The sequence below is a fragment of the Gossypium hirsutum genome, chromosome A11 (genome assembly GCF_007990345.1).
Source record: "Gossypium hirsutum isolate 1008001.06 chromosome A11, Gossypium_hirsutum_v2.1, whole genome shotgun sequence".
In the NCBI taxonomy this organism is placed as follows: Eukaryota; Viridiplantae; Streptophyta; class Magnoliopsida; order Malvales; family Malvaceae; genus Gossypium; species Gossypium hirsutum.
In genome coordinates, this window is record NC_053434.1 from 117,716,517 (window position 1) to 117,730,781 (window position 14,265).

Consider the following 14,265-nt stretch of genomic DNA (forward strand, 5'->3'; position numbering starts at 1 on the left):
AGACCTTCTCGTCTCGAAGCAACAAAATGTCATATCCAGTGAGTTAGGACACAACATCTCGAACTTTTGAGAATGAGCTTGTCTTTTACCTAAAAAATTCGTGTATTTCAAAAGGATATTCGGTTAGTTAAAGTGAACGAGGAAAATCGAAACCCAGTAAGTTAGGGCACGTTTCCTCGAATTTCCAAACACCGAATATTGCCTTTACTGGCAAAAATCTTATTTCGAGGTAACAAAATGTCATACCCAGTAAGTTAGGGCACAACACCTCGTATTTCCGAAATAAGCATTCTTCAAAACTCGTATTGCGATTTAAAAGAATATTCTGTTATTTAAGTTGAATGAGAAAAATCGAAACCCAGTAAGTTAGGGCACGATTGTCTCGAATTACCAAATACGGAATATTACTTTTATGAAAGAATTATTTTAAGGCATCGAGTGAAAAATATAATGTGATGTATAGTAAAATATAAAAACAAATTATGGTATTAATAATAATGTATAACAATAAGTGTGACAGTGTTAATAACAATAATATGAGCAATAAAAAGATGACATAAAAGCAAGGCTAGTAACATAAAACAAGTGCATAAGGGAAATGAAATAAACGATCACATAAGTAAATAAAAGAAATATAAAACATGACAGCACAAAAATGACAATAATGATGAAAACGATAATAATAATAATGTTTATAATGATAATGGTGGTGGTAAAACAATAATATAAATAATAAAAGTAAATAAGAATATTTATATTTATATTAATAATAATGATAATAGTAATAGAAAATAATAAAGAAATGATGATAGTGATAGTAATAAAAGTGAAAATAATAGTAATAATAATGAAAAATACAAATAGTAATAACAATAATACAGATAATAAATAACCTAAAGTTTAAAATTATTCAAAAAGATATAAATAAAATAAATGATGAAATATTAATAATAAGGGTAACAACATATAAATAAAATAAGTGTGCTAAAATATATGTATTAAATTAGTTAATATAAAAATAATAACGTATAAATAAATACAAAAAAAAGGAAAATATAATAACAATAATAGTAAAGATACAATAGTAATAATAATAAGAGGTATAATAATATAATGATTTAATGGTAATAGTAACAATAGAATAATAATAGTAATGATAGTAATAAAAAATAAAATAAAAAATAATAGTAATGTTAATACATTAAGAATAATAATATGTTAATAATAATAAATTAATGAACTAATAACAAAACAGTAAGTAAATAAACACCAAAAACAAAATATAATAATAGTAATATTAACAAAACAATGATAATAATAATAAGAGATAACAATAATATATTACCTTAATTAATTTAATTACAATATTGAAAATAACATAAAAATGCTAAATTGCAATTAGAGTAAAAGTTAGGGGGCTAATTTGAAAATAAACAAAAAAGAACGAGACCGATTTGAAAGCACGAATAACATGCAGAGTCCAAAAGTGAAATAACTCCCGCCCTTATAAACGACGTCGTTTGAATGGGAGCCAAAATGAAACCAAAATAAATTTTAAGGTAAAATTGAAATAAAAAAAAACTTAATTGTGAGATCAGGAAAAAGCGGAGGGGCCAAAAGCGCAAATAAGCCCTCCGCTTAAAAAACACGTGGATCTTTTTGTAGAGCGGGTCGGGTCCTCGGGTCGGGGCCTAAACGGCGTTGTTTTTGGGTCTGGGCCTCGGCACGAAAACGGTGCCGTTTTGGTAGGCTATAAAAGCCTAAAAATTTCCAAATAAAAAACACTTCCACCAGGTTTTAAAAAAAAACAGGAGAAAGCTCTCCTCTCCTCTCTGGGTTGACCCAGATCTCGGTCAGGGGGCCGAGGAGCTCCGCCGTAGGCCCATCACCGACCACCGTCGCCGGCCACCGCACGCAGTGGTCAAAATTCCCAAAAGGTATATTTTTTCTTTTTTTCTTTTTTATTATTTAATATATTTATCTAATATATATTGTTTTTAATAGAATATAGATTGTATATACAAATAAATTCGAAAAAAAGAAAAAAAGAAAAAGACAAAAAGGCAAAAAGACCTTCGATTTCGTCCTTGATATTTCTTGCTGTGATTTAGTATATTGAAGCCCTTTTTTTATGATGCTTTTCTTTTGTATTTTATTGATATTCTTTGTTTTCGAATAAAAAAAATCCTCTTTTTACATTGTATGTTTGGGCTTATATAGCCGTTTTACACTGCCACCATCTTTTGCTTTCTGTCTTTTCTTGTTAATGTTTGCAGGTACAAGTGGGCGGTGGACTGGGTGGCCGACTGGCATGGGGCTAGGGACGGAGGTCAGAGGCGGCAGCAGCTGATTTAGGGTTTCTTTTTTCTTTTTCTTATATTTTTTTTGATTTTGGGTTGTATTTGGGCTAATTGGGCTAGGGTTAGGTATTGGGTCTGTTTGGGGTCATTTGGGCTAGGGTTTGGGTATTTTTATTTTTTTGGTTTAGTGGGCCGGGCAGGAATGGGCTTCTACAATTTCAATAGATAGGCTACCTACTAAGGAGTTCCTAATTAGAAAAGTTGTGCAGATTTGTCAATCAGATAGAGATTGCCTTTGTTGCAATAGAGAACCAGAGAAAATGGAGCATCTTTTTTTCAATGCAAATTCATTGAAGGGTTTTAGAGAAAAAATTTCGAGTGGTAGGATGTTGATTGGAATCTAGTTGATGGGTTTTTAGATTTTTTTCTCTTTATGTAATAATGTAAAGTTTACAAGTGTGTGTTAAAGCCTATGACTAATATCAGTGACAACAACATGCTGGTCCGTGTGGCTAGTAAGAAAGGCGTTGGTGTTTGAAAGGAAGTGATCTACAACGAACAGTTTGTTTTTTCACTCCAAGTTGCCGGCATTGATGTGGGTTAGGTCTGTTCAAGAAGAATTAAGAGTGCAAGAGAGATCATGGTGGATTTGCCTGTTTAGAAGCTGGTGTGATTTTAAAAAATCTGGGATGGGTGGCATGTTTTGGTGTCCTCCGAGGTATGGTTGGGTAAAATTTAATGTAAGTGGAGTGGCGAATGAAGATGAAGTCAGGTGTGGAAGGGTGTTAAGAGACTCGGATGGGGTGGCAAGGGCATTATTTTCGGGTCTAGTTGCAGCAAAAGACTCCATTACAGCCGAGGTTGGAGCGATCATCATTGCTTTGGATATGGGGTGGAAAGGTAAAAGCTCTCTAATCATTGAGATTGGCTCAAATGAGGTGTTTAGTTGGTTTGAGAACAAAAGATTGAGATCGTAGTTGCTACCATCTATCTTCAAGGATATTAAAAACAAAATGGTTAGAATAGGTAATGTTTCCTTCTCGAAAGCTGAAAAGCACGGAAATAAGATAGCTTATGCTCTGGCGTTAGCTGGAATAAAAATGCCTGGAATGTTTAAGGCATGGTGGTGAATATATCTTGAGTGATGTTGTTGTGTTTCTTCTAAAGAATTGGTTAGCTGTTAGTGTCTACTTGGTTATATGGGGCTTATGTTTTGGTTGCTTACACAATTTTTTTTAGAGGGCAGAATAACAAAGGGGGGTTTTGGGGGGTCTAGTGGTATGAAATTATGATGTTATCGGGTTGAGATTTTGGTGTTCTGTACTTGGGAGAGGGACACTTTTGTGGGGGATTGTTGCATTTTGCAGATTGTAACATTATTTGCAAATGCTTAAAATGTGTAATAGTTTGATCGAGCAAAAAAAAATGACTTATTAGGCTCTCCAATTTTATAATAATAAAAAAAGAGATTATCTTAGCTTTCCATTTAATTTTTCGTCTTTTTTAACCCTTAAATTTACACTATTTGTCATATCATCTCAAAATGAATGGAAAAGTTAATGTCAATTAACTTGACATACATGTTGATTGCCAAGTGGATGTGGTAGATATACTTTGAAAATGTCGAATATGATACTTAAACTATCAATTTATGTATTATCCAGTACAGGTACTTTCATAAAATGTTCAGCGTAATATCTGTATTTTAAAAAATATCCTATGTGACACATGAACTATCAATTTATGTATTGTTATTATGCAAGCATTTAAAACGATGCTCCTCTTCTAGATCGTTAAACATTAGTATTAAGGTTTTGTATTCTTTCTTCAAGAACAGATTTTGCGTACATTTTTACAATAATAATTCAAGAAGCTTTCAAAGAGGTGGATCCTAAAATTTTCCAATTAGATGAAGCCATCTTCGAAGGTGAAAGAAATGGAGAGACGGTGGAGAAGAATAAAAAAACTAAAATCGTAAGAGGTTAAGAAATTTTATTTTAAAATTTTGTTACTTTTTAATATTTTAATTATTTTAAAGTAATTTAATTAAAGTTAAATTAAATTAAAGATAATATATAATTGAGTATATAATAATTTTTGTATGTTTTTAAAAACTAATTATGTGACACTATATTAAATATTATATATTTTAGAATCATTTTAAAATAAGTTTATTTCCTATATATTATATATTATCAAATGTGTTTGAAAAAATAAACTACTGAAAATATTAAATTTTAGTTAATTTATTTTGTTATAATAGTATATTCAGCTCTTAATGTTTAAATCTTTTATCGATTTGACTCTAATTTTTTTAGCTAACTTTAGCAGTAATCGTTTAAAAAGAATGGAATTTGACCATTAACTTTAAAAAAAGTCAATTTTACTTTTTTTAACATAATTAGTTAATTTATAATCAACTAAAATGGCAATCCTGATGTTTTTTTTAAATTTGTATGATTTTTTTTGAATTCTTACTGTTGTATTTTTTTTAAGGTAAATTATAAAAATAATCACTTTTATTTATCTTAAATTACATTTTAGTCACTTATGTTTGAAACAGGGGCGAAGTGGCTGGCATGGGCCCCGGTCCCCCTAAAATATAAAATTACTATTTAAGCCCTTAAATTTTTTTAAATTAGTAAACATAAAATTACACTTTGACCCCCCCAAAATTATAAAAGTTTGTTTTAATCATTTACAAATTTATAAAGATATAAACTATAAAAAATTAAAATTTCATCCGGCCCCCCTAAAAAATTATTCTACCTTCGCCCTTGGTTTGAAATATTATGTTTTAATCACTTACATTATTTTTTTGTTACGAAGTGATCACTCTACGATTAAACTCTATTATCTCCCTAACGGCAGTCCTACGTGACAATCCTAATAAATTTTAAAAGCCAATTTGAATACCCTCCATGACAATCCAAATTAATTTTATTTAATTAAAAACCTATTTTATCAAATTCAAATACTACACAAACTGATAAATTTGTCAAAATATTAGATAATATATAGATACAATACTAGATGGACATTCTATTTTATCATGTTTGCATCTAAATTCGATGCATATTCAACTACAAATTGCAGTAAGTTGTTAAAATGTATAATAATAAAAAAATTGAGCATATTTACATCAACCGTATACTCACATTTCATACTAAAATCGACAGAAAAAAGTAAAATGTAACATAAAATTATCAAATTTATAATGTGTAGGATTAAATGCCATCAACAAGTGAAAACCACACTCCAAATAGGGTAAAATCAAATAACCATCAAAGATCATCAAGAAAATACAACTGAACTTTTGCAGGCATTCTTTCATGGAGCTGTTGAATACTTTCCCTAACGAGATTAAGATCAATCTCCGAATGTCTAAACGAGTTAAAGCAGTTGCTGGGATCACCTAAATAAACTGTTGTTATCTCAATCTTTTCGAGTTCAATGGCAAAATCGAAAACAGCAATGATGAAATCCACAGCGATCTTATTGCCAAAAAAACCAGAAACCAAAACCTCCTTTAGATATCGGTGTGGAGATATAGAAATTCTTCTCAATGCTTGGTTTTTATCGGGAGGTAGCTCAAACTGTTATTTGGATTTTCGAAAGTAAATGTTAGATATAGATACGTGTCTCTTGATAAAGTTTATGTCCGATTGAACAAGAATACTTACATGTAACTCGAGCCGATGCAAGAATGGTGATGCCTTGACAAAGCAACTAACCATTTTGTAGCAATGTAGAATCCCAAAGAGATCGAGGGAAGAATTCCAAGTGCTCAATGACAGATGTTTTAAATTGCAAAATAAAGGGACCTTTTTAAATACTTTTTGTACCTGTAAAATTGAACCAAATATAAGAGAGAAAAATTAAAGAGAAAATGACAACGTGTTTGGAGATGCTTTCCACTCACCGTATAAGACCTAACATCCATCATCAAATACTCCAACTGGGGAAAGTAAGCAGCAAATAGGTCAAAACCAAAATCTTTGCTTTGCCTATAAGGTAAACCCAAAGAATTTGTAATTGGGTATTCCCCATATCTCCAAGAAGGACACATGCAAACATTAATGAGCTGTTTAGCATCCTTAACCAAAATATAAGTCCTGGGCCCTAAATACTTAAAGGAAACAAGATTTGGAGCAAAGATTCCAATATTCTTCAAACCAGAACAATGGTATATCTCCAAGCAATTCAACTTCATGTGAGGAACAGTATGCTTTATATTCTCTAGCCCAGGGCTGTCAAGCAAACGTAAGCGCTCAAGAGATGTGCAGCTAGATAAAATGGTTTCAAACTGTTGGCCCGTAAGTTCTACAGATTTCAAGAAGAGCTCTTTAAGACACTCGAAACGATTATCAACATTCAAAGGCTGTGTACGAATGGAGAAAACTCGATCCAATTGTACCAAATAAGGCTCAATCCCCTTCGATCTATCGAAGAGGGTAAGTGGGATAGAGTAGTTCTTGGTGTCGAATGCCCAATATGAGACTGGACAGGGTGAGAAGTTCAATTCAAGCTTAGAAACCCTAAATGCGATTGCAAAAGCAACCCAAAGATCAATATAACAACCAGCGCTTGCATCTAATGGATAATGAATGCCAAACTCATGCAGTTTTAGACCTTTATGAAGCCTCAACACTTGGTTAACCACTTGTATATAGCTATGCATGTAATCAGCTCCATATATTTTACGATACCAATTATATTCCGTGTAAGAATCATTACGATGTAAGATTTCTTCATATCTAAAGTTGAGGTTATAGAGGGATCTCCATAAATATTGCCATCTTCGAGAGATGATGCTGGTGGCAACTGCTTCTTTCAATGTCAGCAGTGATAAAATGGTTACAAGGATATCATCTGGCAATCCACTAATCTTATCTTCCAATACCATCCTTTTGTAGCCCTGATTAATCATACACCGTTATATATTTGTGGAAAACAAAACTACAAAATTTTATACAGATTTATTAATGAAAACTTTGAATCAAATATATACATACCTGAATCAGTGAACGCTAGTAACTGGTTCAACAATTTAACTAAATTCGCAGTTACAAATGAGAATTTAACATAAATTCTTCATAAGTATCATGAAAACTTGGTTCCACTCTAGTTGTAGCGTTCCAACCTGGACAGAGTGTTCTAACATGAAGCAAACACATGACTTTTATAGTTAACCAATTTAATTTCATTATTATCTAACGCTTTCATGGTTACACCCTAGTTGTACTCTTCCACCCTAGATGGAGAATTCTAATGTGAAACAAACACTTTAAGTTTTATAGCTAACCAATTTAATTTCATCATCATCTAATTTCAATTAGATACATTATTTTTAAATTTTAAAAAATATTAGTTTTTAAAATGCTTGTATAAATAAAACTATTACTTACATAAATATAGATATTATTTTTAAAAAAAGATAAGGATTGTTGAGGGACTGAATTTGAAATTAGTGTAAATAAAGAGTTAAACTCCTGTCTTCTGCCATGGTTAATATTGTATTAATGTTAAATAAAATTATTAATTTTTTTAAGCAAAAATAACATTATTAATTATTAAAATAGTAAATAATATCCATTATATTGATAAGTATTATTTATATTTCATATAAAATAATATTACATTTTATCAAAATGTCTCTAATCCAAATGATGTTTCGCTATTAGCCAATGAAGTTTCATGTCATTGATTGGTATAATCAGAGTATATGTTACCAACCTATTGAGTGATTTCTTTGAATTGAGATTAAAGAGTGGATCATCTGGTTCACTATCTGCAGATTTCCCGTCCTTTGGGTAATTCCATAGAGAGTTTCTATAACTAAAATCTTGGGTTAATTTTGTTTTGATCAACCACTTGAGGATACACTAAAAATCTGTCACAGAAGAAACACCAAGAGCAACAATGTTATGCTGCAAAAGCTTCCCGGATGATTGGCCATCAAAGTCCATACTAACCCGCAATTTCCTGAGGATGCTTGTGTAGATCAAAATGCACACTAACGTTATTTCCTTGAATTTTGGAACTTGAAAAGGATATGGAGGTTTCCTGCAAAATCCCAGCAGTGTAGCTTCCTCTTCGCCTTTTGTCAGCCCTGTAGGATGGAAACAACAAAATTGCATCAAATTCATCTCATAAACACAGAAGTGAAATTTGAACTGAAATTCTGGATAAATTGCTGTTATAATCTTGAACAATTGAAATTTCAAACCAACTAAAACAATATTTGAACTTACTTATTAATAAGCCAGAGATCTGCAGCCCCCTTTACCTCACAAACAATGAAGACTTAAAAAGAGTGGAAACCGAGTACTATCACTTTACTTGCCTGACAAGGTTGTACTTTGGTTAAATTCTGGTATTAGTCCCTATATTTTGTGTAAGTTTTGAATTTAATCTCTATAATTTTTTTTTAGCCAAATCTCTATAATTTAAGGTGGTTGTTTTTAGTCATTATACTTTTTAAATTGGTCGTTTTTAATACCTATACTTTTTTGAATTTTGAAATTTTATTCCTTAACTCAAATGATAGTAAATAAATTCATTTGTGTAAATTTTGTTATTAGTCTTATAAGACGCGTAAAGTTATGGATTTAGTTTATGTTCTCCAATTTGATCATTTTTAGTCACTATACTTTTTGAATTTTGAAATTTCAGTTTTCACGCAAATGGTAACTGTTAAATCTATTAACTGATTTTTATGCACGTAATATGTGTTAATAGCAAACTGACATAGCAGTACACATATAACAATATATTTATCGCATAATATTTATTGCAAGAGAGAGAAATGAGAGGAATGGAAGTAATATATGTGAGGAAAAAATTAATAATTTGTTTTTATAATATTTTATATCATTAAATATGATATAATATTTTAAATATAAATTTAATATATTATAAAACTATTATATTATTAATATTAAAGGTTTAAGCATGTAAAAAGTCCTCAAACTTTTTTAAAAAGCAAAATAATTAAGCCCCTCTTTTTTTTGCACTCAATTGAGCACTTGAACTTTCAAAATGCATCAAAAAAGGCCCTAAATTTCTTCAAAAAAAGCAATTAAGCCCTTGCTTTTTTTTCCACTCAATTGGGTACTTGAACTTTCAAAATGCATCAAAAAGGCCCTCAAAATTTTTCAAAAAAACAATTAAGCCCCTGTTCTTATTAAAAATTAGAAAAAAAATTATAAATGATAAATTTTAGATAAATTATTAAATTTTAATGAAAATATGAAAAATTTAAAATTTATTAAAAATTAGAAATTAGAATTTTTTATAAAAATCGTAAAAAATAAAAAATGTAAAATTTTATAAAAATCATAAAAAATTAACGACCACTAGTTGTTTTCAATTAAAGTCATCAAATGTTGCAACACAACGTGACATGTGGGGAAAAATAATAAAAAATAAAAATCAATAAAAGTTATAGAAAAATTATAAAATTCTTCTTTTGGTACGATAATTTTTATAAAAAAATTTACGAAATTTATATTTCTTTACATTTTCTATAATTTTCTTACGAATTTATAAAATTTTATAAATTTTTTTATATTTATATATATTTTATAATTTTTTACGATTTTTATTTTTTTATTAAAATTTAATAATATTTATAACATTTATTGATTTTATAATTTTTTATAATTTTTAATAAAAGCATGGGCTTAATTGTTTTTTTGAAAAAATTTGAGGGTCTTTTTTATGCATTTTGAAAGTTCAAGTACCCAATTGAGTTCAAAACAAAAATAGGGACTTAATTGTTTTTTTTTAAAAGGCTTGAAGGCCTTTTTAATCCATTTTGAAAGTTTAAGTATCCAAATGAGTGCAAAAAAAAAGGCTTAATTACTTTTTTTGAAAAAGTTTGAGGACTTTTTGCACCCTTAAACCAAAATTAAAATAGTTAATTATTATATTTTAATCAATAAATATTTTAAATATATATTAACAAATATTTTATTTATAAGTATATAAATTAAAATAATAAAATATTTAATATGAATAATATATTAAATAATATATATAGGGTCCAAAATTTGCCCGGCCCAAGACCCATAAACAATAAACAAAAAAAACTAGATGAAGCAGAATGGGTCCAATCCCGGTACGACCAGCTGAACTTGATTGAAGAAAAGAGGCTGAGGGCTATTCGTCATGGTCAAATGTACCAAAAACGAATGATGCGAGCTTACAACAAGAAAGTTCGCCCAAGGGTATTCCAGGAAGGGGATTTGGTATCGAAAAAAATTCTCCCTATGCAAAAGGATTTCAAAGGGAAATGGATGCCAAACTGGGAAGGATCATATGTAGTGAAGAAGGTTTTTTCTGGAGGGGCACTGATATTAGCAGAAATGGACGGCAAAAGCTTTCCCAAGCCAATAAATTCAGATTCGGTCAAGAAGTACTTCACATGAAAAAGGAGCGGCCAAGGCGAAAACCCGCAAAGGGCGCTTTAAAAAAATTAAAAAAAATAAAAATGGAGAGGCCAAGGCGAAAACCCGCAAAGGGCGCTTTGAGACCAAAGGGGTTTTGAGTTGAAAACCTAGAAAAGGGCACCTTAAATTGTGACCAAGGATGGGGCACGTTGCAACCTTGTTCTACCAGAATTAATAAGAGGAAAGAACATTATATCTCAGAGGCATCAACGAAATATCTCGGACCTCCTAAACATACATCTGGCTCCCAAGAGTTTTCAAACAATCCGAATAGAGAAGCTCACGCTGCGATATTTGGGGCACTCCTTCTTTTCATCTCATACTTTTTTTTGTACTTTAGCCAAATATGTTATTTTGATTAATTTCTTACCTTGAGCTTCGCTCTCAATAAAGTTTCATCTTGTCCATTATTGACAATCTTCTTTCAAGCATTTTTTGTTGAAATATTTGGTTAATGGACTAATAACACATTCATAAAAAGGAGTTCTGCATATTACTCTAGAAGCTTCTAAGTAGTGCAAGAACCTGAAACAAGTCAATTATTCAGAACCCACCAAGCTTAAGGGTCAGAGTTACTAAAAAAGTAAAAAGTTTAAATGAAGACTATTGCTTCAGATGGGAGTCAGTTAAATGAGAAGAAATACGTCAAGAACAAATGACGAACAATAAAAAAGACATTTCTCATGACATTTTGCATTCATACCAATGTCATTCATAGTGCATCTAGTTAGGAGCATTTGATTTATTTTGATCATAGCATCCTAGTTATTTAAGTATTACATCTAGTTAGGAGCATTTGATATAGCATCCTAAATTATTTGGCATAAACGTAGATACAGGAAACTAATATTACAGATCATGTTCCTCAGAGGACAGTGCAGTGGCATCGGGGAATTCACGAGCCTTAACCCCTTAAGCAGTAGGGTAACAGGCTAAAAATTACAGCTCTTATCTCCATGTATCGGCTATGGAGTAGATTTTAGCCACTAGTCTTATCTTTCTGAAGTTATAGGAAGCAGATCAAAGATTACAGATCTTATCTCCATGTATCGGCTATGCAGCAGGTTTTAACCACCAGCTTTATCTCTCTGAAGTTACAGAGAGCAAGTTGAAGATACAGGTCTTATCTTTCTGAAGTTGCAGGAAGCAGATCGAAGATTACTGATCTTATCTCCATGTATCGGTTATAGAGCAGATCGAAAGTGCGAGTCTTATCTCTATGTATCGGTTATGGAGCAGATTTTGGTCACCAACCTTATCTCTCTGAAGTTGCAGAGAGCAGGTTGAAGATACAGGTCTTATCTTTCTGAAGTTGCAGGAAGCAGACCGAAGATTTCAGATCTTATCTCCATGTATCGGCTATGGAGCAGATCAAAAATGGCGAGTCTTATCTCCATGTATCGGCTATGCAGCATATTTTAGCCACTAGTCTTATCTCTCTGAAGTTGCAGAGAGCAGGTTGAAGATACAGGTCTTATCTTTCTGAAGTTGCAGCAAGCAGATCGAAGATTACTGATCTTATCTCCATGTATCGGCTATGGATCAAATCGAAAGTGGCGAGTCTTATCTCCATGTATCGGCTATGGAGCAGATTTTGGTCACCAGCCTTATCTCTCTGAAGTTGCAGAGAGCAGGTTGAAGATATAGGTCTTATCTTTCTGAAGTTGTAGGAAGCAGACCGAAGATTTCAGATCTTATCTCCATGTATCGACTATGGAGCAGATAAAAAATGGCGAGTATTATCTCCATGTATCGGCTATGGAGCAGATCTTAGCCACCAGGCTTATCTCTCTGAAGTTACAGAGAGCAGGTTAAAGATACAGGTCTTATCTTTCTGAAGTTGCGGGAAGCAGACCGAAGATTTCAGATCTTATCTCCATGTATCGACTATGGAGCAGATCAAAAATGGCGAGTCTTATCTTCATGTATCGGCTATGAAGTAGATTTTAGCACAGACCTTATCTCTCTGAGGTAGCGGAGCGGATTGAAGACGAGTTCCTATACCCCTAGAGATGCAGTGGGTTAAAGCAAAGCTACTTGAAGCGGCCAAAAGAAATCAAGACTCAGAAAGACCGGGCAAAATTGGCCCTTTTAAAGTCTTTGCCCCATTCCCGTTACACGACAATGAGCAAAGAGGGGCAGCTGTAGGGTCCAAAATTTGCCTGGCCCAAGACCCATAAATAGTAAACAAAAAAACTAAACCCTAGCTCAAATGATCAGCCCAAAAATTAAAAAAAAACAAAAGTAAAAAACCCTAGCAGCCAAAATCTTCAGCCACTACAACCACGGGCACCGTACACCGCGCGCCTCCTCCGTGTCATGCGCTCCACCACCACGCCACGTCAGAGACGTGCTTGATCATGTACCTACAAATGTGCAAAAATAAGTTGTAAAAAAAGGCTATAAAATGCCTTCGAAAATTCATTGTAGAGAACGGGTTTTTTGGGGGAATAGATACGAATACAAGAGAAAAACACAAAAAATCAATAGCAATCAAAGATCAGAGATCAGATTCAAAGCTTAAAAAGGTTGTTTTCCATTTCTTATTTTTTTCGTTTTCACAGTTATTTCTTTATTATTTCATTTCGTTTTTTTACAAACGGTTTTAAATAACACAAGAGATAGAGAGGAGATTTACAAGGGCCAAGCTCGCGTCGTCGATGGCCTGGGCGCGCCGAATCTCTGATGACGACGGCGCCGGCTGAATGGGGAAGAAAGGAGAAAACACTTTTAAGTTTTAGGGTTTTTGGTTTTTAAAGCAGGGGTTAAAAAAATTAAAGGTTTTAATGTTTTTTTTTTAAAAAAGGAAATAAAATAAGGGACATTAAATTTTGAAACAGCATTTGGGGGGATGCTTGGATCCATGCGCATTTTACCTTTAAATGGGTAATTTGTGTAATCGGTCCCCTCCTCTGCACTAGCCTTCAATCGGGTCATGTTTAAGTTTTTTAAATTATTTTAATTTATCCCTGTAACCTGCCCGCTATTTCAATTTGGCCCTCCCCTTTAGCACAGTATTTTGAGATTTGGGGCAGCTTCAATTTTAGTCCTCGAACATTGGTGCACATTTAATTTCGGCCCAAAATTCTGTTTTAATGATTTATTGTGTTTATAAATTATCCCTTGAATTTTTTCCTCTTAATTCAGTTTTAGTTATTTATTAGACATATTGTTTTAACACATTATTTAGAATTATTTTAATTTCACACTCTTTTATTTATTTTATTTTCATGTGCATACTTGTCTTTCTGGAACACTTTCATATATTATTATTACTACCATATATATTATTTATATTTAGGTTTTCCATGTATATATGCATTACTTTGTATATCATTCACTTTTAACCTTTTAATTAACATCATTTATTTCGGAATCTCATTTACGCATTACACATATTATCTATTCTTATTTTTTTTATTTTTGATGCAATTCAAGCTTTCATTCAAATTATTTACTTTATAATATTTATTTTAAAATTCATTTGTACATTACTATTTGATATATTATTT

The 14,265-nt window shown here is 31.7% G+C and overlaps 1 protein-coding gene and 1 long non-coding RNA gene across 2 annotated transcripts; one reads left to right on the forward strand and one right to left on the reverse strand.

The window, feature by feature from the left end:
- Positions 1 to 1,797: 1,797 nt before the first annotated feature.
- On the forward strand, positions 1,798 to 3,790 carry LOC121209426 (uncharacterized). Its single transcript, XR_005904565.1, has 2 exons — positions 1,798 to 1,937; positions 2,277 to 3,790. It is a non-coding gene; the product is annotated as an uncharacterized lncRNA (long non-coding RNA).
- A 1,602-nt stretch (positions 3,791 to 5,392) lies between these two features.
- Positions 5,393 to 7,479, reverse strand: LOC107904433 (putative F-box/LRR-repeat protein At3g44080). The gene is made up of 4 exons (XM_016830820.2): positions 7,316 to 7,479; positions 6,223 to 7,218; positions 5,984 to 6,145; positions 5,393 to 5,896 (listed from the first exon to the last, which is right to left on the reverse strand). Exons 2-4 carry the CDS (start codon positions 7,204 to 7,206, stop codon positions 5,585 to 5,587), a joined length of 1,458 nt encoding a protein of 485 aa, XP_016686309.2. The 5' UTR covers positions 7,207 to 7,218; positions 7,316 to 7,479; the 3' UTR covers positions 5,393 to 5,584.
- Positions 7,480 to 14,265: the final 6,786 nt, after the last annotated feature.

Bases quoted from the DNA above. Each gene is read 5' to 3' on its own strand.
- LOC107904433 (XM_016830820.2), bottom strand. From the start codon at position 7,206: ATGGTATTGGAAGATAAGATTAGTGGATTGCCAGATGATATCCTTGTA. The intron at 6,146-6,222 runs GTGAGTGGAAAG...TCAATTTTACAG, and splicing joins TGGATGTTAGGTCTTATACG to GTACAAAAAGTATTTAAAAA. The intron at 5,897-5,983 runs GTAAGTATTCTT...TCCAAATAACAG, and splicing joins TGCATCGGCTCGAGTTACAT to TTTGAGCTACCTCCCGATAA.